The sequence below is a fragment of the Coturnix japonica genome, chromosome 3 (assembly GCF_001577835.2).
Source record: "Coturnix japonica isolate 7356 chromosome 3, Coturnix japonica 2.1, whole genome shotgun sequence".
NCBI classification, from domain to species: domain Eukaryota; kingdom Metazoa; phylum Chordata; class Aves; order Galliformes; family Phasianidae; genus Coturnix; species Coturnix japonica.
The window spans coordinates 53,563,699-53,589,719 of record NC_029518.1 but is presented as its reverse complement, the minus strand read 5'-3'; the positions used below and the strand labels follow the sequence as shown (position 1 = coordinate 53,589,719).

The 26,021-nt window shown below is 38.5% G+C and overlaps 1 protein-coding gene across 2 annotated transcripts in view; it reads right to left on the bottom strand.

Annotated features, from left to right (window-relative positions):
* Nucleotides 1-3,030: 3,030 nt before the first annotated feature.
* THEMIS (thymocyte selection associated) overlaps nucleotides 3,031-26,021 on the bottom strand; it is a 73,507-nt gene continuing 50,516 nt past the window's right edge. For both annotated transcript variants that reach the window (XM_015858581.2, XM_015858582.2), the window contains 2 exons: nucleotides 16,877-17,021; nucleotides 3,031-8,045 (listed from right to left, as the gene is read on the bottom strand). In XM_015858581.2, coding sequence (XP_015714067.2) covers nucleotides 7,615-8,045; nucleotides 16,877-17,021 — 576 coding nt within the window. In that variant the 3' untranslated portion in view covers nucleotides 3,031-7,614. The remainder of the gene's footprint in view (nucleotides 8,046-16,876; nucleotides 17,022-26,021) is intronic.

Here is a 26,021-nt window from a genome sequence, read left to right as displayed (position 1 = left end):
AGCAGTGGCTGGATTCTTGAATTTCACTTTCCCTATGGTCCCAAATCTGTGCAGAATGGTTTGTGCTCTTTTCCTTTCCAGCCAGTGTTTTCCAATACATAATTAAGTGCTTTTTGCTAGTGGGAAAGAGCACTTTCCTGTTAAGTATGGAAGAAGAGCAAAGATGTTCTTGCCCAGAGCAGCCTTTAACCCAGCAGTTAGCTGGCTCTGCTGGGAAGCAGAAGAGGTCGATTTGCAGCCTGCAAGACAGAAAACCTGGCATATGTCCTTTAATAGCTGATGCACAACAAGAAGATCCTCCTTTCTCCAGAACAAACTGTTTACTTACTTTTTCAGACCAGGTTATGTTATCTCCTCCTCTTGCCAGGGAATTCTTGGACATTCAGTTCTTGATGCTGAAGGAGGACACGTTCAAGATGAACTGCCAAGTGCTTGCCCGTCTTTGTCTTATTGAAGTTTGCAGTATTTACAGCACATACCCACAAAGAAATATTGGCTGTTAATGCCTAAAAGAATGTTTTCAATGTGGTTAAAGAATGTGAATGTGCTTCTGGGTTGAATCTGAACTCACAAAACTTCTGTACTGCAGAGGAGACGAGATGGGCTGAGAGGTGTTTTGAGAATGGCTTTTAGCAGGGCAGGCCAGGAGCCTGGAAGAGCCTGGAGCCTGCAGAGCTGCCCACCTGCACCCACAGAATGGGGCACAGGTAATCTTTCCATGTGTTGCTCAGAGGGTGAGGAGTGGAGGGAGAATGACATCAAGGCATTTTGTAAGGTATTTATACCTACTTAAAATATGATTCAAATATGATTCAATTTCTGTAGCATATTCATTTACAAAAATCATTTGTTGTTGGTGGTGGTTGTTTTTATTTTTTTGTTTTTGTTTTTAACTGATTCAATCTTAGCAAAAATATCCAGGATGAAACTGTAATGAAAATAAATCTTTGATGTCCCTTCCTTTTACAAACTATTTGTGTGACATTTGCAGGAAGAGATTGCAACAGGTACGGCTGAAGAGATCAAGGTCATATAAACCATCCTTGGGAACAGAGAAAGAGCAAAAGTAGAGAAGATCCCAAGTAATTCCCCACTGGCACCAGCCCCTCCAGCTTCCTCAGCCTGAGAATCATACGGGGTGTCCTAGGACACACAGAAACCCAAGGAAAGAGAGAGAAAACTTGTCAATGAGACGCATTACTGCCAAGAACACTCCCAGCACACAGGCGCTTTTGAAAAAGGAGGGGGGGGGAGGGGGGGGAGAAAAAGCAACCACCTGCCACTAATATGTGAAGTAAAAACTGGAAAACTCTTTTTACTTCTGCATCTACCAGCTTTAACATGGCATCAAGGAGTTGTAAGTTAACAGGGTACAGGGGCATCAAAGTGAAAAACGTTGGGAAAACACTTGAGTAGACTTGGGAGAGGTATAAAAGTATCAGATGCATTAAGTGAAGAGATATCAAGAATAAACACGGGCTTCTTATTGGGAAGAGTGTCATAGATAAGCATTTGTTTGACACATTGTAGTTAAACAAAAGGGCTTTTGGCATTTAAAGAAGAATGCTGAGGGAAGATTCTTCTTATCTTAGCAGACACAAAGGCTGGATATATAAAAATGTGCATGTTGATCATCCAAACATAAAATGTCATCTCACTAAGGGCTTAGGCACACATGGAGTGCTGTGGAAGCAGATGCTCCTGAGCAGGCCTGTAGTGAGAGCACAGTGGAAATACTCCTTAGCATTAAAAGAGATAAGCCCTTAAGCTAACAGGTCTGTGCAAAAGCTTATGCCAATCTTCTGAAAAGCAAATATCTTATTATTTAAATACACTTGTATTTTCTTCAGGCATAGCGAATGCAGTCTGTGTTCACCTGAAAATGGCTTTCTCCTCTTCAGTGCAGTCTTCCTGAGCATCAGTGTCTGGGAATGAGAAACAGGTCCCTCAGGGGTCACAGTGACATTTCAGTGTTGTCAGACGTGTATTAGCAAGCATGTGGTCATCTGTACAATGTAAGGGAACTGCAGCACTGAACGAACACAAACCTTTTACTATACACACTTTCTTCATGCCTACCACCTCCTCTTCATTTTCCCCAGCAAGATTGTTTGTCATCTCTCCCACCAGTAATTTCATGCAAATATCACTGTGCCTCTGCATTATGGCAACTGAAAGGGCAGGCCAGTTCTCTTTCCTGTAACAGGATATGGTGTTAACTGATGTGTCTGAGGAAAGGATACTGAAGACATCTTTGCTAGTGTTGTAACTACAAAGTTCATAAAATCTGCCAGCTTTACTCACATGAATAAAACTCACTGAGCTTAATGAGCTTGGATATACAGGACAGGATTCTAGCACATGACAGAGGTGGCAGGATGAGATTCCTGATGTGACAGTATCTATGCAAAGAAGAGAAATTTCTCAGGAATAGTTTTAAAAGGAAGAAGCTGTGAAAAGGCTGATATGTTTTGGTTGGTGTATTTTTATTTTTATTTTGTTGTTGTTGTTATCTTTGTTTCTCTCTTTCTTTCCCTGCAGACTAGGTCCCAAATGCTATTATAGAATGTTTGAAAGGGTGCTGAGGTTTGTCAGTAAAATAGCTGTATCTCACAGTGTTCATAACTATCCTAACACCTAGGGCAGCTAATGAAAGCTTCGTTTTTTCAAGGTTCTCTCAGTCTCTTGTTGCATATCAGATACTCCAACCTCATAATCACCTTCATGATTCTTTGCTGGACTGTCTCCATTGTGCCTATATATCTCTTGCATTGGGAAACTCAGAACAGGACCCAACACTCTATGTGTTCTGTCAGAGCTGATCAGAGGGGAAAGATCACCTCCCTCAACCTGCTGCTGACACAGTGCAGCAGAGAAGGCTGTTGGCTTTCATCTTTTCCCTTACAGCTACATAACTCAGGCTTCACACTATTCAAGGAAACAGAATCATGATAGCAATATCTCATACATTTCAGACATTTAACAGAGGACAATATTGCATTAAGCAGAGAAATAAAAGTCAGTAAAATATGCAACAAATAACTTTTATTTCCACACCAGTCTGCGTTAGCTGGCATAACAAACTGGGCTGTTTTGAACTGCTACAAAGAGAAATACAAACTTTTGTGCAAAACACTTGAAATGTATTTCAAACACCCACAAGCGATTTGCCAGCAAGTTATAAGATTTGTATGCACCTGCAAGCTCCCATGTTAACAAGTGGTATGCTAAATGCTATATGCTACATATGCATGGAATCAAAGCACTCTGAGCTATACACTTAATACTTAAATTGTAACTGATTTTAATGAGGATGAACATTTATCTTGAATAAATTAATGTAAGAAAATATTGAGAAATTCTAGATTAATTTGCATTAGTGAGAATTAATTATGCAGTGGAATTTTAATAGGAAAGTCTGAAGATGCTATGATGTCTGCTTGAAAAGTCTTCTTTAAAGTATATTATGGCATATTTTGTGAGTGTTTGCTTTTAAAATCATCAGTAGAACTAAAAATATGGTTTGTGTTGGCTTTTTGGACATGTTTTTTGTCTCCACCCTAAAACTGTCTGGGAAGTTTGACTGTTGTGCACAGCTGTCAGGCATTTCTGGATATGCCAGTCTGATCAAGCTGCTGGGAGTCTGGAAACTCTTGGTACATCAGCTGCATGTTTATACATCAGTTCTTAGTAATTTTCCCTGAAAGCTAAAGCACTGGCAGAGGTGTATGTGCTTTCTCATGATCTATCAAGTCTAGATACACAGCACTCACTGTATGCACACTGCCCAGAGACTGTGGGTGTCAGACTCAGGCTGTAGACATCCACACTGCCAGAACTTGAGGATTAGGTTCAGTGCCAGCCAAGGATGTGAAGAAGACTGTACCCACGCAGTTCATATGTGACTGTGCAGAGGGATCCCAGACAGGAATACAGCTGCTCCAACACTAGTCCTGGTTACATGCTCTCTGCCAAGTGCACTGGGATGCTTACCCATGTAATCAGAAGCCCTCACTGCTGCTGTTTGGCACTCACAGGGTGCAAAGAATGATCCCTCCTTCTGGACCAACAGGTTTCTTTTAATCTCAGATTCTGTGCAAGTATTTGGCTCTTAATTTTAGTCTTCAGAAGTATAAATTAATTAAAGGGAAATCTTTCAAAGTGAATGGTTGTGCTGTTTTGACTTTCTGTTTGTTTGTTTGCTTGTTTAAAAAAAGAACAAATCCAAATAAAACATTCTGCTGCTCTTCCTGTACCCTTTTACCATTGGAGCAGTACTGTCCATCAGTATTTGAAGCAGAGAGACACCATGCTCCAACTTCTTTCTTACTAGCTGTGTTTTTGGCAAACTGCTGAAAATGTTGTCAAAATCTACAGCTCTCGTGTGATTCTAGATAAACCTGGAGGCGCTGTGAGAAATGTTTGGATGTTGTGCTGAGGCAGACAGTTTGGTGCGAAACATCGGTGATAGGTAGATGGTTGGACTGGATGGTCTTGAAGGTCTTTTGGAGATTCTATGATTCTATGAGATTAACTAAAGCTGTGCAAGGGGCTGTGGAAATGGCAATATCACCTAATTTAGGCACCCTCAGTCCTACTGAGAAACACTTCCCTCTGGGAGGAATGACATTGATTTCCATGGTGAATCACTTGTGGTACAACAGCACCACTTGTGCAACAAAGCATTGCTCATGATCAGAAACAGTGGCAGAGTCCTTCTGGTTGTAGTTCTGGGCCTTAACCTGCGGCATACACATCTGGATGAAGAAATGGGAGTTCATCTTACATAACCCTTCATTCCCTTCTCTATTACTCAGTTCTCAAAGCAAATTTAACCAAACCAAACTAACTAAATAAATAAAAATAAAAGGGATTTCCCTTTTGCATATACCCTACAGTGGTTGAGAAAATGAACTGGTATTTCAGGTACAATGGGAATGAAGAATTGGACTTGACATTATTATGACTATGTGAATTCATGAATAAATACGCACAGGAAGAACATTGTCCCTTCAAAGGGTCATGAGACATTGGTTGGTTTGACTTCTTATTCCAGATGAGTAAGCAGTTTAGTTTCTCAGGGGATTCTTACAGTTAAGTTGCAGCCTCATGTGCTCTTTATGAGACAAGAACAGCACTTTATATGCAGATTTTCTTGCTGTTGCAGTTGATTTTAATATGTGAATAATGTAGTTTACTACTTTTTAATACATTAATTTAATTCTCATTAATTAAATTAATTTCATAATTATTTTGCTTCAGATGTCTCTGAAAAACAACAAAATATCAGGGTGAAACAGGTAACCTTCACATTTGGCTTTAAAAATTATACAGGGAATGCAGGTGAAGGAGCTCTTGAGTCAAATTAATGGCTATGAATTAGGGGTTGCTAGTGCCATAAAATGGTTTGCCAGCACAATTACACTAGCATTCCCAAGACTACAGCAAAATTAAAGCTAATGTATGACTCTGTGTCCTCTGCACCTTAACATCATGCAACAGACTGTTGGGTGAGGAGACACAGTGCACTGTGGAGCTGTGTTCATTGTTTATCTCTAGCAGTCTCACATGAGATAATTTCGGGTTCTGGGTGATGGGGGTAGAGCTCTCTAGTCTTTTCAAGGAGGTGGACCATAAAAGGCCTGCTGATAAAGATTCAGACTGACCCTCTTTCTCAACCAGTTTGATTTTTGGCTCATTTTGATTTATTACTCTTAATTATTGTCTCACACTCCTTTTAATAATTTTGTTTCTCTTATCTCAATCTTTTTTTTTTTTTCCCTCTTCCTTTCCAACCCCTTTCTCCTGAGGGGAGGGAGGGGTATTGCATGATTCATGCTTTAAACCATGGCACTCTGATACAGCTATGCCAGCAACTTTGTCGAAGTATGTGAAACTCAAACCAGAAAACTTTTCTTTTACCAACTCAGATTATGCAGTTTAGGGAAATACTTGACCTATGCAGTCAAAAGAGCTATTTAGTCTGTATAAGGTGTGACTCCACCAAATAGTCCTCCTGGTGTTCCTCCATCATTACTGCACCCATGAAGCCTATATGATGTTGCTGGTCTGAGAAATTCAGGAGGATACATCATCTTCAAAGTGATACTCACAGAAGCTGTGCTCTAGTATGGGATAACAGAGCTGAAGGCCTGGAGGAAAGTTAATTAGTACTTAATTAATCACATAATCAAAGAGTGATCAGAATTGGAAGGAATCCTTAAGTCCCCTACCACTGGCAAGGACATCTTCCACAAGATCCAGTTGACCAAAGCCACATTCAATCTATCCTTGAACACCTCAGTGGACGGGGCATCCACAACTTATTCGGGCAAGCTGTTCCAGTGTCTCACCACCCTGCTGTTAACATTTAACAACAATATGCCAATGGGTCCAGAGTGTGGCAAGCAAGGCCTGTGCACTGGATGAACAGATATCAGAGCAACACCCTGTTTGCTACCTGCGAACCCTTCCTTCCTCCAGTAATCACAATTGATTTTTCCCTGGATAAAAAGCTTTAATTTGAATATTAAGGAAAAGTAAAAACACTAGGTAGTAGAGAAATTACCAAAAAATTAAACTTGACAGAATAGGATATGTCCCCAAATCAGTACTGAAAACTACTTAAAAGTAGAAAGACTTTCAGTGAGAACATACAACTTCAGTTACAGATTTGTATTCCTATCTTCAGCATCCCCAAGTCTGGAAAGTTTGCCTCAGCCCAGGGAAACTAGGAAAGCAACAGCTATTTTGGAGGGGCACTGGTGTGAAAAGCCCAAAGAAATGTCTTAGGAAAACATCTCTTAATTACATAATATGTATTTAATAAGTACAGAAGTAATGGAGGTGTGGTGGGGTCAGGATTGCTGGTTTTCATTTGTAGCACTGTCTTCAACTTGTCTTCTTCATGCAGGAACTTACATCTCAGTGTAACCAAAGTAAGAAGTTCCACCTCAGTCTGTTTCATACAATTCCTTTTTTGAAAAGCTCTAATTTAAAACAGTAATAATAATAATAATAATAATAAATTTATTTAAACAAAGCCATCTAAAATGTTTAGTTTGTGGCAGGAAGAAAACACAGATCTGTAGATCTTTTATGCTCTGCAGCATTTTCCTTCCCTTTTCTGCTTTTTGTCCCCCATTGAATAAGTGCCCAGACTTTTTCAGCTGCAGCCATTCCTTTAGAAGCATTCATGTGAAGTTCAAATCTGGAAAGCAACATCCTGAAACAGTTAATGGCAGTTGTTGCTATAGCAAGTTAAGCCATGTGTAGTCTAGTCCCTTGCTTAATTGCATACTGTTCTGGAGTGATGAGGTCATGTTACCATCATTGACCCCCTGGGCACATTTATTCTATCAAAATTAACATAGCAATGACCCGAGGCATATCTTCTTTCTTACTCCCTCTTGCTTTGAGTGAGGTCTAGCTATTACTAGTGCTATTCCAGCATACTTTGGTCTTTACTATAGAAGAATTTTTTTTTTCTGACATTCATGAAAAACGACAAATAATGAATACTGATTTTCTCATAGCATGCCTGACTACTGAGGATTGCTTTTGTATTTCTTTAAAACTCTTCTTCCTAATAAATATGTTCTGCAACAATTTGATTTACAGCCCCGCTTTAGATACTGAAAGGCCATTCTCAGGTCTTTCCTGAGCCTTTTCTTCTCCTGGCTGACCAGCCCCAACTCTTTCAGCCTGTCCTTGTAGGAGAGGTCTTCCATCCCTTGGATCACTTTTGTAACATCCCTTTAGATGGGCTCCAACAGATCTGTGTCTCTCCTGTACTGAGGACTCCACACCTGGATGCAGTACTCCAGGTGAGGTCTCACCAGAGCAGAGCAGGGGGGCAGGATCACCTCTCTCATCCTGCTGACCATGCTTCTCTTGTTGCAGCCGGGGATACAACTGGCAAAATCTGCTGTCTTGAAATGCTTTCCGTATGTGTTCAATTATGTTTTCATCCACATACTCATAGTCATTCTCTTCTTTCTGTTCCTTTTCACCTTCACACTTTCCAAGTGGCTTATTTGTTAGACCTGAGAAATCAACAAATAAGTAACTTTAAGGAAACTGAAGGCTCTGCACTTGTCCAGAAAAAAATGTACAGTTCATACAGACAACCACAAAAGTAAAAAACAGGAAAAAATGTTCATTTTTTTTTAATATGTGCAGAGATCTTAAGTGAATTGTACATATTCCAAAACAACATTTGTATCAGATCAAGAATGAAACCCAGCTAAGCATTTTCACTGTTTAAGAGTTCCTCTATCAGTTTTTGAGCAGTGCTTGTACCTCATGGTCTATGGGCAAATAGATAATCAAAGAATCATAGAATCACCAGAGTTGGAAAATACCTCCAACATCATCTAGTCCAACCATCCACCTACCAACAGTATTTCTGACTAAACCACAACTAAACCCCACATCCCTCCTCTGGAACCACCATATTTTTTGGCACTTGAAGGAGTGGGAAAGAGATATACAGCAACAAGACAGGAGTTGCCCAGTTATGTCACAATGCCCCATGTTTAATGGAGCTGAGAGGGCACTGTGTTTCAAAAGCAAAAATTTCATGTGAAATGGTAAAACTGTGTGAAATACTGCTTTGGGAACAGCTGTTTATATTTGGTTAATTTACTGCAACATGACCAGAAACAACTTGCAAATATGTACAAACCCTCACAGGCTATTTGATCTCTCTGCAAGGCCATGCTTATCAAATACACCCTTCTTTACAGCACTGAGCTTCTCAAACAAAAATTCTCCCAAGCTGATTCTCAGGACTGTGTTCCCCTTTTATGGTAAACCAGATGTATGGTTGTTCTTATCAGTTTGTTCTAAGACCCTCCACGGCTGAGGTGCCTCTTCCTGAGAAATGGACAGGACTCATTCTTTTCTGAAGTTCTGATTCACTCCTTCATAGAACTTTTAAGGCCAGAAATAACCAGCACATTAATCAAGCAGCTTCCTACCTGAACCAGGATACAACTTATCATGGACAGATTTGCCTTCAAGTACCCCTGCTTCTTCACAGGAATGACTAGATTAGGAACATAGTTCCAGATGTAGACATCAAATAGAAAGAAATATACCCTGTGGTGAGAAATTCGATGAAGATCACACTCACAGCACTCACAAAAGTGGCCACTGTCTTCCTAACAAACTTTTCTAGGTTTGTGGTTCATTTTCAGGTTGGCTGTGTTTGTCATCATTAAAACTAAACTAATGAATAAAATGGGCACTGAGTGAATAAGCTAATCCTTGTGATTCAGCAAGAAAAATATTGTTTGTGCACTTAGACTTGCTAATACGGATATAAAGTACAGGTTGCACATGGATGGCATAGCTAGACTTTCCTTGCCAAACACAGAAAAACAAAATGATATGCTCCTAAGCAAGACAGCTCAAGGAGAAAAGGAAATTAATGTCATCAGGCCAGAGTAAATCACGGTTGTCTCAGGTCTCAAGCAAGTGTTGGATGCCTTCTGAAATGTATATATTTACACTTCAGTAAAGCATTAAGCAGTGAATGGGACAAGCTGAATGATCCCAAGGGGATTTTGAACAGTGAAATCAATGCAATTTTCTTCCTACTTGGAAAAAATCCATTAGCCTCAACACTGAATTACTGAATCAGGTATACCATCTTACCCTGCTAAGAAAACAAGGCTTGTGTCATCATGCTGTCTATCCATCCATCTGCCTACCTCTACAGTACTTTTTAAAGTTTTTCCTTGCCAATTTCAGTCAAATTTGAAAAGGAGGAAGAAGTCGCAGTGTGGTTATAAAAGAGAAAGTTGAATTAGTTCCTCTCTTGAAAGAAAGGCATGCAGAACACAGCTGTTACACTCTCCATTTGGCAGCAAACAGAAGGATAAATCAGCATGTGTGTATTGGTTGGCCACTCAACACGCACATAGCTCCAAACCTGCTCTTTTTCATATAATAGGAGTACCATAAGGAGAGTTTTGGTTATTATCAGGGAAGGAGGAAAAGGAGCAGCAGGGGACAACAGACCTGAATCCTTATTAAACCAAATTTCATTAACTCCGCTCTTCCTGGAACAATTTGTATAATTATGTTTGCCTTTATAGTGGAAAGGGAATGTTCTGCAGACTAAAAATTTCCATTTGTCTCACTCACATCCTCAAGTGGGTAGGATTTTTTTTCTTCTTCTGAATATGTTAGTTTTCCTTTCACAGACTTCAAGGTCACAAACAGTTGCTGTAACTCTCAATCCTTCACTCATCCAAAATGCAGGCAACAGAAGTAACCCATCATCATCATTGCTGGCAGGCAACCAGTGCTAGAGACCCCAGCTCATGTATATAAAAGGTTGCACAAATAAACACCCCTGGCCATGGATGTAATGGAGTTTTATAGCTGTGGTAAATATCTCAGCTCAGGATTTATGCTGCCTAAACTAACATTCAGACACATTAATAACATTTAGCATTTACAGATACGCCTAACTTGAAAACAGTAGTTGTGAATTATTATGCGCAATAATATTGTGAGCTAAACGAAGTAGAACAACGTCCTTATTTCTGAGCATCACTTCAATGAGAAAGCACAGAACTGAAGAGAGTATGCATTAGTCGAAGTGTTTTTATTAACAGTAGTGTTTTATTTGTTGTGAGCCTGGTTCTGATGCTTCTAAGTGCTAGTGAGAGTTAATTCCTTAGGGAGTGCTACTGGAAGCTGCTGAGCAGAATCAGAGCCAATGAAATGAATGGACTGTTCACTGGGCTGATATCCATCAATCATTCCTTCTAGATATGATTTATAATGTCTTTTAAAACCATTAAAAGTAACAATCAAAATATTTCATATGTAGTGTAGGGTTAAAATTCGTGTATGGTTAAAATTTATCTCTGTAGGGAATGTACTAGAACTTTGTTCAGAACAGTTTAATCTTAAATTCAGTTTCTTAGAGAAATAGAAATTTCCTGAAAGATACAAATAGCTGCTGACTTATTTCACTGTCCTTTTATTTCTAACTTTTCTTTACCACCTTTTTCTATTCTATCTTGCTGGTTTTATTGAATCTTTACAGTCATTACTTTCTGTGGTTGCACTAAGACGTAACCACCAATTAACCTGACTTATCCCGGGACCTCAGCTGTCCAGGGGAGAGAGACACAAACATGGATGCCATGAAGTCTTCTCTCAGTTTATTGCTGCATCACACACTTTATATACCATTCTAAATCCCGCGCAGATGTGTACACCCGCTACTCAAAACACAATGCACACAAGAGAACCTCCACAAACCTACCTAAACCCCCCTCCCACTAACTCTTAACCTACAGGCCTAACTCAGCTATTCTAGAACACTCCATCTACTCAGAACTACTGCATGCATTCATAAATCCTTACAAAGACAACTTAGTACCCCAACAGACTACTGTTGATTTTTTTTTCTTTTTTAATTACAAATCAAACACTTTGCATATCAATAACTCTCACAGAAAACATTTGTCAAAGATTTGCATATTCATCATAATCATATGTCATTGCAGGAAGGTATAGAGAAGGGCTCTGTGTGGCACCATGCCCCCTACCCACTCCCATATGCTGTTCTGCACAACATCTTCCACCTGAGGAACCATAGAATACCCTGAGCTGGAAGGGTCTCATAAGGATAATAAATTCCAACTTCTGGTTCCTCACAGTACCATCCAAAGATTAGACCACATGTCTAAGCACTTTGTCCAGATGCTTCTTGAACTTTGGCAAGCTCAGTGGCATGGCCACTCCCTTGAGATTCCATTCCAACATCTTACCGCCTGGTCAGGAACCTTTGCAACACTTTCTCTTTGTAATGATTTCTACATGCTCCTGCCTGGAAACTCTGATTTTTATTGCAACTCTATGCAGTCAAATCTAACAAGGAAAATATGTAAAGGATGCAGAACCCAAGCTTTCTGTGCCCCACTGTACAACCTCAATACTAGCTAAGAATAAAACTAAGTTTAACTAAAATTAAGTATATGTTACGTAAGTGTATGCACAATCCTATTAAGTGATACTATCTGCTTATTTTAACTCATTAAGATTTTTTGTTAGCTTCTCTCAGAAGACACATCGACAAGGAATAAGGTTTTATATATGGCCCAAAAAATAAAAAGGAAAATAATACAGTTATAGTGTTAGGGATAGTTACAAGACCAAAGGGGACAAAGAAGATAATAACATTTTTGCCGCAATCAAAGATGGAAGTAAAGGGAGAAAGTTATCATTGTCAAGTTTTTACAATTTTGCTGAATTGTAAAACTGTAAAGCCATGACACATATACAGTATAGGACTTCTAATTCATGTTTCTTATCCCTGTGTTTGAATTCAGAACATTAGTGCATGTTCTCTATGATACTGCCAAAGTAAGAACATTTTTAAAATGTAATTCAAAATTCTTCATTTTGCTTAAAGCTTTTGAAATTACTATGCTCCATTCATTTCAGCGTTTTTTGGGTACAGCTCTGTAACCAAAAGTATTGCCCTAAATGCTACAACATCAAGAACAGAGGCACAAATTTCTTAAGCCATTTTCACTGCTAAAGATGGTATATATTTTTTGTGCAGCATGAATTGCAATCAAAATGCACCTTCTGTATTTTTTCCCCATCCCACAGCCTTCCTAAATCAAGTGTTTAAAGACAGAACATTCAAATATCTTCTCTGAAGTGTCCAGATGTCAATACAAAACAAACAAAACAACAAACAAAAACAAAACAGCATTAGATAATGTTTCAGAAACTCCACTTAGAAAAGGTTTGAAAATTAAAGCAAAACAAACCAGAGCTTCAGATTGAGAGTTATGACTTTGCAGAATTGCTACTATTTTTAATGAATTCAAATTCAGTCAAATCTAAGAAAATAAGATTATATTTTTAGCGACCAATTCAGGTTTTGTTGAAAGAGTAGAAAAAGTTTGAATTTCCTAGGAAAAAAGATAATAAATACTATCTAATATATAGTAATCATATTATCTAGATATCTAATATATCATATGCTAATATGAACTCTGCCAGGAAACACAATAGAAAGAGAACCACATTGCCTCTTCCTAGCCTTTGATAAGAAAGCAGTTTTGTCTGTAACTGTTGTTTTTTTTGTCTTTATTTACTCCTTTTTTGGTCTTTTTTTTTTTTTTTTGAGAGAGAGAGAGAGAGAGAGAAAGAGAGAGAGAGAAAGAGAAGAGAGAGAGAGAGAGCACAGATTCAATATCCATATTAGGAATTTGAAATGGGTTGGTGCCTTGGGGGTTGGCTTAACATTCACAAGTAGAAGTTTAAAGATTAGTCAGTGAATGGTACATTTCCTCCCACTCAAAACCCACAGGAGTGTGTCTGTGTTGTTAGTCTTGACATATTTTCTAATCCATTATCCTCTGGATTATCAGAGCAGAATACACTCTGGAACAGGCAAGCTTGCTGCACGCAAGAGTGGACTCCTAGGGATCCCTTGACTGGCCAGAAAGAACTGCTTTATCTTCTAATCAAATCTCCTGTATAATTTTGCAGTTAACTTTGAATTAAGCTCAGTAATTTGGGCTTTGCTAACACACAGCTTTGAGAAAAATCTTCAGCTTTGATCTGAGTTTGCTAGTGTATAATCTATCATCAGTCTCTTTTCTGTGTTATTAAATCTACCTGTCTTCAACTGTTAATCCACAGTATACTCAAAGTTAGGCAAGAATTGTTCAGGGACACAGTCCAAGGTAGTTAAACAAAAAGAGGTTTTGCAGTTTTGCAGAAAAAGCTTTAAGATATTGCCTTAATTTTCTGTGTGTGACAAACAGAGGTACTGAGGATTTGACAGGACAGTGGAGAATGACCTGAGGCTCAAGGAAGGAAGATTTAGATTGGATGTCAGGGAGAAGTTCTTCATAGAGTGGGTGGTGAGATACTGGAATGGACTGACAGGATAGGCTGTGGATGCTCTTTGCCTGGAGATATTCAGGATGAGGTTGGATTGGGCACTGAACAAGCTGATCTGTTACCAGATCTAAAGGTTTGTGGCCCTGCTTGTGGCAGGGGGTTGGAAATTGATGATCCTTTGGAGTCACTTCCAACCCAAGCCATTCTATCATTCTATGATTGATTTGTTTGAAAATCCTAAGTAATGTTTGTCTTTACCTGAACTTAGGTCTCACCTAATAGACTACACAATGAGCTCAGATTAACTGCAGCATTCATGAGGAATAAGGCAAGAGACATGTTCTTTGAGATTTGAAATCAGAAACATGGCTTAGAACCATAGATGGAAGGAATTAGTGCTGCAAATCTTTACACGACCAGGATCAAGAAAGTCTTCAGCAGCTATAACTCCAGTTTTTTCTTTAGTGTACTTGGGCATACAGATAGAACTATCTACAAAGCATGGGTCTCTAGCCATAAGCTTGGAGAAATGGATAGGAATAAAAACTAAGATAGGAAATTGACAGGAAAATTGAAAAAGGTCTGACTGATATCTGAGATTTGAAAGAAATATTTCATCTGGAATCAGGAAGAACTAAAAATCTAAGAGTGAGATATGAAAACCCAGATTTCAGAGAAGGGACAACAAAACAACAGTTAGGATCTTAATGGGATAATGATGAAAAGAAGATAATTTAAAATAAATAAATAAATAAATAAATAAATAATAACTAGAAAAAGTCACTAGAAAACTTTCTTGTCAGTTAGAGTGTTTTGGGATTAAAAACAAATTAATCCCAAAATCCAATTTAAGAGTTAGAATGACAGAATCATATTGAATCTGGAGTTGGAAGGGACCCACATGTGTCATCAGCTCCCACCCCTGGGTCCACACAGGACCACCCAAAATTCAAATCCTATGTCTGTGAGTGGTGTCCAAAAGCTCCTAGAACTCCAGTATTGGGGCCGTGACCACTGCCTTGGGCAGCCTGTTCCATGACCATTGCCCTCCAGTGCAGAACCTTTCCCTAACCCCCAGTCTGACCCTTCCCTGACACAGCTTCATGCCATTTGCTCAGGTCCTGTCTCAGTCACCAAAGAGCAGAGTTCAGTGATGCTCCTTAGCTCCCTGTGAGGAGCTGTGTGCCATCATGAGGCCTCACCTCATCTTCCTCTGCTCTGGGCTGAAAAAGCCAAGGGACCTCAGCCACTCCTCACATCTTGCTCTCAAATGGCAAAATAAAATATATTTACATAAAGACTATGAAGTTCTGGAGATTCTAGAAGTTTACCAAGGAGAAATAAGACTTGGTGGGATGGTCAAAAGAGTAATGTTACTAACTCAGAACGAATAAAGAGTGAGAAGGCAGACAGATTCTACCCAGGGTAGATGGCTGTTAGTAATGATGCCCTGTTTTGCTGTGCTTCTCAATCACAGTAAGTAAAAGCTCCAGAACAGGAATAGCTACAAAAGTCCAAGTTTGTCTTTTTGATTGAAAATACTGAACACCTGAGTACTATGTTTATAGAACATGTACCCCTGCCTGTGATTTAGAAATGGGCTGGGAAATCTCCTCCTTGTTGAGATGGAATAGAATAGAAGGACCTGTATTAAATATGAACACCTCACTCACACTTGCCTCATCCCACAGGGACTGGATCACTCATGGAGGTGATCCAACCAATCCCTGCAGCACAGACACCAGTTGTGAAAGTCAAGCCCCAGTGATGTTCAGGTAGTTCCCTTGGTCATTACTCATTACTCCATTAGCTCATCTTGGTAACAATGTTGTCACGGGGTTTAAACAGATAATGCTATTCTCTATAGCTGTCAGCCTGGAAGCTTCACCATTTACCACTGTAAAATATCATCAGATCATTAAGTTGTAACAAAATGGAACCTACAGGGAGATTTTTCAAAGCCACAAAATAACAAATATGAGATTATCTTTCAAAGCAGCCTTCTGTAAACATAAACACTGTTAGAAAAACTGTTCCCAAGCAATCAACAACCACAGCAGTACAGATCATTGAATATTCAATACACTACAGTAATTTTTAAATATACAGGTTGTTTATGTTGTATTTGCATAGTTTCAGATAAGCAGCCTTTTTTAGGAGACTAGCACATTGAATGAGAAGACAGTAAAGAGGAAACTTTATGGGAAGTTCTTATTCTGATATCAATTATCAATAAACAAATGCTGTGAGGATAAGTATTTGTGCCTTAGTCTTCCAAGTATGCTGGTGTTATAATTAATGTCATGCATTCATTTTTTAAATATAACTCATGACAGACAGATTAATGAAATCAACTGAGTTTTTTATTTTTACTTCAAAGTCTTCAGGATTTGTCCTCATATCATGTGGCTTCAACTTCAATATGTTCTGACAATTTGAAAGGTTGAAAGAGAAGTATAAAGCCTAACTAATTATCAAACATACTTGTGAAAACCAAGCAAACGGTGACCTTAAAAACAATTAGTAGCCAAGTAATTTGCTCAATGCTATTTTTTCTTCAAAATAAAAAAGCTTCATATCTTTAATTTAAATGGCCTGCTATCCTTCATACTTGTTGGAATTATGTTGGAATTAACTTCTTTTTTTTTTTCTTTTTTCTTTTCTTTTTTTTTTTTTTTTTAAGTAAGAGAAGATGTATAGATTCCTAAGGAAAACCAAAGTGTGTCTTTCCACACAAATCTATTTCCAAAAACTACTGAATATTCATGTTTCACTGTCAAACAGAGTTTAATACCATGCTGCTGTTGAGAGCTTGGAAGAATTTGCCTTACGGCATTTATGGAGGAGGAACAGAAATGTTCATCACTTTTGACTGAAGCACAGATTCGAAATGAAATCACACAAGATAATGCTGCATATAAGTTATTTATCAAGGCTGGGGTTAAGCTTTGTTATAATATAATTCAAAACATAAGTCTTAACTAACCTTTAACCACACGGTTTTCCACTAATGTAGCTTTCCCAGTCAGGTCCTTCTCATTGTCACGATGCACCAAATCATTTTGACAATTAACCAAAACATCAGAATCTTGATTTGGGCACAATTTGTTCTTGGTGTCTACACAGAAATTCTGAAATTAAATAGAGAAAACATTGACTTCACGTGTAAATCTTTACTCCAGACTTAGTACTTTCACAGATGTGACAGATCAGAGTGACATTCTTTGAGTCACTTCTCTGAAATTTAACCACAAATCTTCTGTTTGCCAAAGCAAACCATCAGTCACCATAGTCAAAATAAGATGACTAGAAGGTGCCCTAGGTAAATAAACCTTTAAAATCTTTAAAACATACCTCCCTTTTCTTTAGTTGGTTATGTGGACTCAAACACAATTAGGAAGTTTATCCGCCTCTTTTGGCTGATGCAGAGTTCTTTTGAATTAAATATTTCTACTGTATTGATGATTGATATAAGGAGTGATAAAATGAGTTCTGATATATATTGTATCACAAATTAGTGTGAAGTCTGACATTTCAGTTACATTTATTCAGAAGCATTCATTGCACAGAGAGATAGTAAGATGATAGGAATAGACAATTATGGCATAATTAATTATAGTGCTATAACGTGGCAGAAAATAAGTTTCACTTCTTGTGTGTATCATGCTTGATACACACATTTTTGTAATTCTATTTTTTTATCTGTGATCTACTTATGTTATAAATATTCTGTCGAATAAATGTGGTGGGTTTTTTTTCTTTTCTTTTCTTTTTTTTTTTTTTTAACCTGTGTAAGTAAGTGTCAATTTAAAGTATCAAAAAGTTTATCTTTATTGAAACTATTTGTTGCCAGCCTGTTCCAGTTAATATGAGAGCACTCTATGGGCACTTACTGAATACCTTTTGCATGAAGAAAATACACGCTTAAATAACAATTTTCAATGCTGTCACCAAACTTGTCCTGTCCTCAGTACCATTCATGTCTGTATATCACAATTGAAATGTCTTGGAAAAGTCAGGGAAGTATTGCTACTCACTGGCAGATTGTTCAAGTTATTGGGGATAACTGGCACACAGAAAGCTTTCACTTGAAGGTCAGTTTTCAGGAAACTGAATAACCTTAAACTATAGAAATAATAGTAAAAAAGACATTTAAAAAAAAAAAGAAAAAACTAACAACCACCACGAAAAAACCCACTGACATTTTCTGGTCAGATCCTTATTTAGCATATTAATCCTTGCAATGAAAATAATAAATTAATATGTTCAGATTATTTACTTCATGTTGCCTTAAATAACTTAGAAACAAGCCTTGGTGTCAAAACAGAAATATTCTCTCATTAGGAACAGTGTAACTGGAGTTTGTACTGATCTTGTCATTCAGCAACAAAGCCACACACTGTGATACAATAGTTGCCTGGGGCACAATGTAAATAAATTAAAATATGCAGAAATCTAACACATAAGAACCAACAGGATAACAGGAATTGGACTCTCACTTCATTATCTACTGAAATCTGATATCACTTTAACATTCTTAATAGAGCTGCAGATAACAGCTAAACCAGAGACAAGCAGAGATAAGAAGCTTTTTTAAACTGCACAAAAATTACAAAGTCTTACAGCAATCTTCCACATATTAGGCAGGCTTAACAGCACAGTCTATATAGAGGTTCACTCACTGTCCATAAATAACTCAGAGGGCAAACAAGGTTGTAAAGGTAAGGTAGCGTAGCACAATCTCTCTCAGGAAATAAGAGGCGTTAAATCAAACAGGATGAGTGTGAGGTTCATGTGAGAACTAAAAGACTGGAGATGCATCATTTTGGTAAGACAGAACTTGCAGCATTCTGCAGAAGCTATAAATGAGTACAGAATTTATCCAAGATGAACAGATCAAAAACACTGAAGTAGCAAACTGAGTTTCAAAGAGAGCAGTTGGAATTAATTTCCCCTGATTGCTTAAAGAGCATAATGTGCTACACTTGTGTGTGTGTGTGTGTGTGTATGTATGCGCACCTTGCCCACCCCAGAAGCAGGGACGTCTGCACACACAAAAATGCTTTGCCCTTCTATAGCACTAGAAGCAGAGAACCTTTTCCAAAAATGTCAATTGCCCTTGCAATTGTTAGCTGCTGCTTCTCATAGCTCCAAGCTGAATTCTTATCTGCCCTTAGAAATTCAGGCTATTAATAGTCCCTGAGAATATTTCATCCGTTAATATGTGCAATTGCTTTTTGAATTCATTTACAATTCTGATATCAACATCATGTGCCGATGAGTTCCAGAGCTTACTTTGCATTGTGTAATTTTCCTTTTTTCTTTAAACTGTCCTACCAAATAATTTCATGCAGCTGTTGTATTCACTCTCTATTCACTTTCTTCCTGCATTCAGGTTTTTACATATATAATCTCTCTCCTGAGTCATTTCTTCAGGCTGAGGAGCTCTATAGCCTGCTGCACCTTTCCTCTTAGAGGATAAGAATTGTAATCCATGATGCACAAGATCTTGACATTTCTGCTTATTTGCAAGCAGAAATGTCTGCTAAAAACTACTGGAGGCAGTCTCCACATACAGCCAACATCATTATGTGGTCACAACTTCTCAGTAAGACAAGGAAAACTAATTGGAAGAGTGGTCCAGCAAAATGAGTGTAACCTCTGAGGCAGAATAGCAGATGAAGAAGCTTTTAAAGCCCAGAACAAGTAAAAGCTGTTAAATCTGTGTATAAAGAAAGAAGATAATACATGTGTTCATAATACGCATTACTGTTTTGGTTGCTTTTCTTGTTTAAAACAAAAAAAAAGAAAAAAAAAAGAAAAAAAAAAACCACCAAAAACACACACACACAAAAAGCTTCAACAGTATCTAGAACATTCAGAGTAAAGAATGAGAAGCAGCATTTGTTTAAAGTGCAGAAAAGTGTGGGAGTAAATATGAAACCAACAGCTGTCATAGTCTCTGAAAATGCTGTGAGAGATGTAGTGGCATAAACCAGTTTGACAAAACTGTGCCTTTCCAGACAGAAAGTCAAGCTGTTGTATGATTACAAATGACTCTAGTGAAGAGGAGTGCTCATTTGTTGGAGCAATCAGTGCTGGACATGGCACTACACCTTTGGAGTACATTTATTATGAGTCACCCATGCTAGCAGATACAGATCATAAACCTTTTACTGCAATCTTTAAAGACAATTTGTAGAGGCACACTTTGCTGCCTTCAGAAACTCAAGCCAAAGCTCTAGACAGATATCTTTGCTTTGGCATATACTGCACTGGTATATTTACTTGTAAAATGCTTAATTGCTACTTGCACCTTGCCAGCAGGAAAGAAAAAAGAGTGGAAGTGTGATAAATGGCTTTTCAGTCCAAATACGCTGCACTCCTTTCAAACAAAAAAGGCCATTTATCAGCACAAGCTACAAAGTAATATTCTGTAGAAGAGTCTTACAACAGGGTATTCATGGGGAGGCCCAAACTAGGCTGAAAATTTAGCTTTTAATATTTTCAAGTGTGTTTTAAAGACATGATGAGAGAAAAATATAGAAGGGCACATCAGTCTGACAAGCTAGTCACAGTTGCTGGTTCATAATTTCATGAGTTTCAGAGCATCCTGCATATTGACAAGCTAACTAGATCAATAGGGATCATTTGGCTTCAAACTTCATTAGATCTGTATGACTGTCTACAGGGAAAATTAAGAGCTGTAGCAAATCAGAGAAAAATCACATAATTTGATCCCATATAGTATCTATACAGAACCACAGTAAGAGCTATCTTAAAGCCGCAGGCCCTACTGAAACTTAGCATTCTTTCCTGGTCCTTGAGTGTGTAAGCTGGACTAATTACATTTCTTTAAACTTATTAAATCCAGAATTACAGCAATGTTAGTCAAAATAAAATTTAATCCACTACATGAATAGAAGAAGGAATGGGTTACTGCTATGTAACAGATGGGAAGTGCAAATTCAAATGACAGAAATACAAAAACAGAAACTACTGACACGTCTCAAGAAATGTGCATTATTGTGGCAGTCAGTTTGGACTTGAAAGGAAACAATTGCCTTGAGATTCTTACTCATTTGTATCCCAAGGTAGCCTTCTTACATGATCCGTTGGCAAGACAACTTATCTTGCAGATCAATGTACTTTTTGCAAGGGCAGAGTGTACCTTTTGGTTAAGGGTACTGACAAGAGCCTATAGTTTTATACTGAAAAGTTTTAACAGCCTTCTCCCATTGCACTGATTACAGTATATGATATCAAGCCTGTGTATGGACTGTGGAAAAGAAAAGCTCATTAGAAGATGCTTGAGAAAGGCCATGAGCAATAAAGAACATCCTCATTTAACATCATTAACATACAGCACAGGAACACATCAGAAAAATTACTATTTGCCTGCAGAACCCATAATGTACCAAAAAATACAGGTGAAATGTTTTTGCCAAAGAAAGGGTCAAGGTCATATCATTTCAAAGGCAGGAACAATGGGATTCCATTAGTTCATGAGCTCTGTTTTTTTTGCATAGAAGGGACATGGAACTCTGACTAAATTTATTTATTTTTTGATCAGGGTTCAAATTCTGAACAGGTTTCCCCTGCACAAGATACTCTCTGTATATGCTTGCAACATCATGGTTAATTTTATGTTGTCAGGTTTTTCCAAAGATTACAATGGAGATGCTATATAATAAAGTCATGATAGACTGGAGGAAGATACCACTGTATGCATAGAGCTCAAAATGCATATTTAAATATAAGCATATTCCTGAAAGTGGAGAGAGCTTTAGCTTTTCTTTGCCTAAAGCTTGAATAGGAATTTCGAACTCAAAACAAAGCAGAAAGCTACAGTTATATCCTTTCAAAAGAAATAAAAACAGCATATCAGACAGAATGGTCTTCAAAAAAACCAACAGCATGCAGAACACTCTGAGCTTTGCCCAGAACGCAGCTTATTTGCGAGCTTGAATGAATATTCGGGTGGCATAGTGACTAACAGTGAACAAACAGCGAAGGAAACGGCAATTCTGCGAGAACAGAACAAACTCTTCTGTTTTGTGGACCTTTTTCCGGCACGCGAGGAGGGTGCTTGTGGCAGCCGCTAGATGGCTGTGTTCCCTGTCTTATGCCCAGCTTGAGCGCCTTAAACTTATTCGCAAGGGTGTACAATTCAGCAGTAAAACAATAGCTAAACACTTAGCGCATCACCTCTCACCTGACTAAGATGTCTCCCTTTGGTCCACCCGCCTCCCCGCATTTGAAACCACGTGCAAAACAAATTTCACAGTTGTATCAAGGCGAGGTGGAAGGAAGATACTCATCAAAGTTGATCATTTCTTGGGGTAGTGTTATGCAGTGAAATGCTAAAACCTGTTATCTAAAGAGACTGAAGTCTGATCGTTTACCTGTTTAGCAGAGGGGTTGGACTCGATGATCTCTCGAGGTCCCTTCCAACCCCTGCAGTTTTGTGACTTTGGAGGAGAAGCAGCAGCAAATGGAGAAAAACAAAGTGTACAGCCAGCACGACAGCCTTTAGAGAAGGGCTGCTCTGTGTACATATCACAGTTTTTCAAGGAAATCTCATATGGTTTTAAGAAGGTAACTAAAAACTGCTGCTCTTTAAGGATAATTCCCACATTTCAGGTAAATAATCTACAGAAATTTCCAGCTGATTAATCTACAAATGAATTGTATCATGCTATCAATAAAAACATGCAAGTGTGTGTCTTTATTACATTCTGCTAAAATTCTTTGCTTGCTCCAAAATTTCAGAGCCTGAAGCTTTCTGTTCTTTATCCAGCAACTTTCATGCACTAATTTAGAGCTCACAGTATTCATCTAACCATTTACTGTTGAATGAAACCATTTCCTTTTCCAAAAATCTGTCCAAGAATGCTATGGAGACATCTCAAGAGATTTTTAAATGAAGATTTGCTACCAAAGGATCTATTATGTCTGTGGGTAACTAGAACTGTTGGTCTTTTTTCCCAGGCATTCTTTTCCTTCTCTGTTTGTATACAAGTAAAAGAGAACACAAAACAATGTAGGACATCCTTGAGCGGTCTGGGTTGAAACAATGCCGTATTTAGCCAGTACAAAATCACTGGGTGTGTACCTTCAGATATTAGTGATGCAAATCAGAAAGAGTATTTTAAGATGTTTAATAATAGCTCAAATGCTAGATATAGAACTGTGTAACATGGTCTTAGCTCCATCTCTCCGTTCTCCCATCTTCATAAAATACACAAAGGGGGAAGTACTTGTTCCCCAGGGCCTCACGGCAGAGAAGAGAGTTTTCTCCTCTTTAGCTAGTGTATATGATACTAGTATTCTGTTTGTTTTTCAGATACACCTGCACCTCAAAGCATGCTTTTTCCTGAGTACTTAGACTGCAGCAGCACTTCCTTTGTTCAGTGTCTCGTGCAGAGGAATGTAAGTAAGTATTTTTTTTCCACATTTTACATGCTGGCAAAGTAAATCATGCTTTCATCCACATAGCTTCAGAAAATTAGTGTGTACTGGGTAGGTTTCCCTGCTGTCCCCCTCCAGCACATCTCACTTCTTAGCCATGTCACCTCTGCTGCAGCACTGCCTGCCTGCCTGGCCCACTGCTCTCAGCCATGCTGGTGAGTGCTCAGCTGCAGAAACCAGGCCCCAGCTGCCTCAGGTTGCACAAGAAAAGGCATTTAGCAGCCACCTGTGAAAATTCTGGTTTCCATGACACTCACTGCATGAAAAAGTGACTGTGAACTGAAGCACGAACAGGACCCCATTGCTCAGGATTCTTAACTCTGAGGCAGGCTCTGATTTTCCCCGGGATGGCTCCTAAGGTCTTGGAAAAAAATAAATTCTGAAGATGTGAATTATTAAGATCTGCTACTATACTGCAATTGTATCTGCCCTTGGCAAGTGGAAGTGCTTGTTTGCTCAAAGTCTATGAGATGTTGCATTTTGTGAAATCACCACTTAAAAAGAAGATGCAAATTCTTCTCATTTATCTTAATGGGACATTAACTGGAAATTTAATTACAAGGAGAGCTAATTATCTGCAGGTCTGCCAAAATGCAGTTGTAATCTACTCAACAGAGTGAAATCTGAATGCTGAAGTCAAGTTCAATTTAATGTGGGAATATTTGAACTGAAACCAAATGAAAAGAAGTAAATGTCCTATAACTCCTGATAGAGAATCTCGAAAGAGGAGCCCCTCACTGCACCATTTTCCTGGCTGCCTCTCCCCCAAACCTCAGGTGTTCTCTGCCAAAACAAATAAATAAATAAATATTAGCTATCCTGGTCCAGGTCGAGATATATCTCAGAATCTTCTCTTCACCATAATCCTTAGTAAGCACTGTGCAAGAGTAAGGACACAGCCTGACTACCTGCTTCTATCAATTGCTCTTTCAGTCTCTATTTTCAGCTCAGGGAATTTCCTGAGTTTGAGGTGGTTTGTCTATTTGTAACCCTCAGTGAGTCCAAGCATTTTTCCGGTCTCCCCTTGAACTCCTGATCTTCTTCCAGCTTTGTTCCGGCTCCCCTTGGCCTGAATGTATCCTGCCCCATTTCCTGTAATTGTGGCCCTGCAGAGAGTGTTGGGGAGGGAGAGCAAGAGTTTTAAAATAAATCATTTTCAGGTTCTGGCTGTTGTGCTTCCCTTCCTAGCATTAGTCTGCAGGTCCAGCTGCAGGGCTCACACTGTGCTTCCTCTTACCGAATGACAGAAAACGCTGTGCGTGGCAGACAGCAGCCTCAGTGAAACAGCAGGGCATCGCGTTGGTAGGAATTAAATTCTTCAGAGAGGATTCTGATCTTAGAAACTGGGTGTAAATCCAGACCCACTCCATGCAGTTTGTAAGCATTACCCCAGATTTACTCAGTACTATGTGAATTCAGAATCAGGCTTCTTGTTTTTCAAAATTATCTGGTTTCCAGGCCACAGTGGGGAATGTAACAGTAGGAGTGGAGGAGAAATGGGTTATTTTATTAGTAAAATGCATTCTTATTCTTACAGGTATTTCTGTAAGATTCAAACCTCTCCAAGAATTTATCTCCTCACGCAAATATATACATGTACAAAGAAGTACAAGTATTTAAGTATTTCAGCTTGCCCACTAGAAGATAATATGATTTTTGTTTTGTTTTGGTTTTGCTTCCTCATTTGTTCTTTCTATTCTGACGTAATTTCAAAGCATGGCACAGAATTTGCTCACAGCTGTGTTTAATCATGAACTGGTGGCTACCAGACCCGACTAGGTCACCAGGGTTCTGGCTTATAGTAAGAGTTGAAGAATATACCAGGGAGGAGCTGCATTCCTTCTCAAAAGGATGAATCCTTTTTTTGTTTGCATCCTGGTAGTACAAGCATTTACAAAAGCCATTATAAGGGACATTTCAGATGGTTTTGACAAAAAGTGAGCTGTTAGCAGTTTGGATTTTGAATTTCTTCATTTTTCTGTGGGGAAAAAAACATAAGGGGATAGTAGGCTTGAAAGAGAATGTGGTTTTTACTACCAAAATAAAATGTTTGTAGTACAAAATGCCAGCTTCTGCCTCCTGCATTCCTCCACAGGCCATCCTCCTTCTGAGCATGGGAGCTGCTGAACCTACAGCGGTCTGAGAGCTCTCCTGGCTCATCTTCTTCTCAGTTATGTGGAAATTACATGTTTTCATACAGTGGTGACTGTGCTGGTGTCCTTAACATATTTTTGTTGCTCCTAAAAGAGCTATTCTGGAGATGGTAGTTACACATTCTCACTGTGTTCTGTTTATTTAGGATACTATTAAAAAATGAACATAAAAATGCAGCCTGTTCCTGTACTGTGAAAATGTGGCTTAACTTATGGCCTCAGCTCAGGTGAACTAAAATTCTCCAAATATTGCCTCTTAAAATTATACTGGATTTCACACAGCAACTGGATCTAAATCAGATGAGAAAGGACTAAGTACAATCCAAATCTAAACAATGTAAAAAAACTGTATGGGAGAGAAGAAGGTCAGTTAAGAGACAGAAGTTCCGTAGTTGCAGTTACTTTCTTATAACACAACTCCTCAAAGTTATTTCACATAGGGAGATTATTTTTTTATATTATTTTTGTCAGTGTGAACACTCTTGTGTAAACCAAATAAATGCTCAT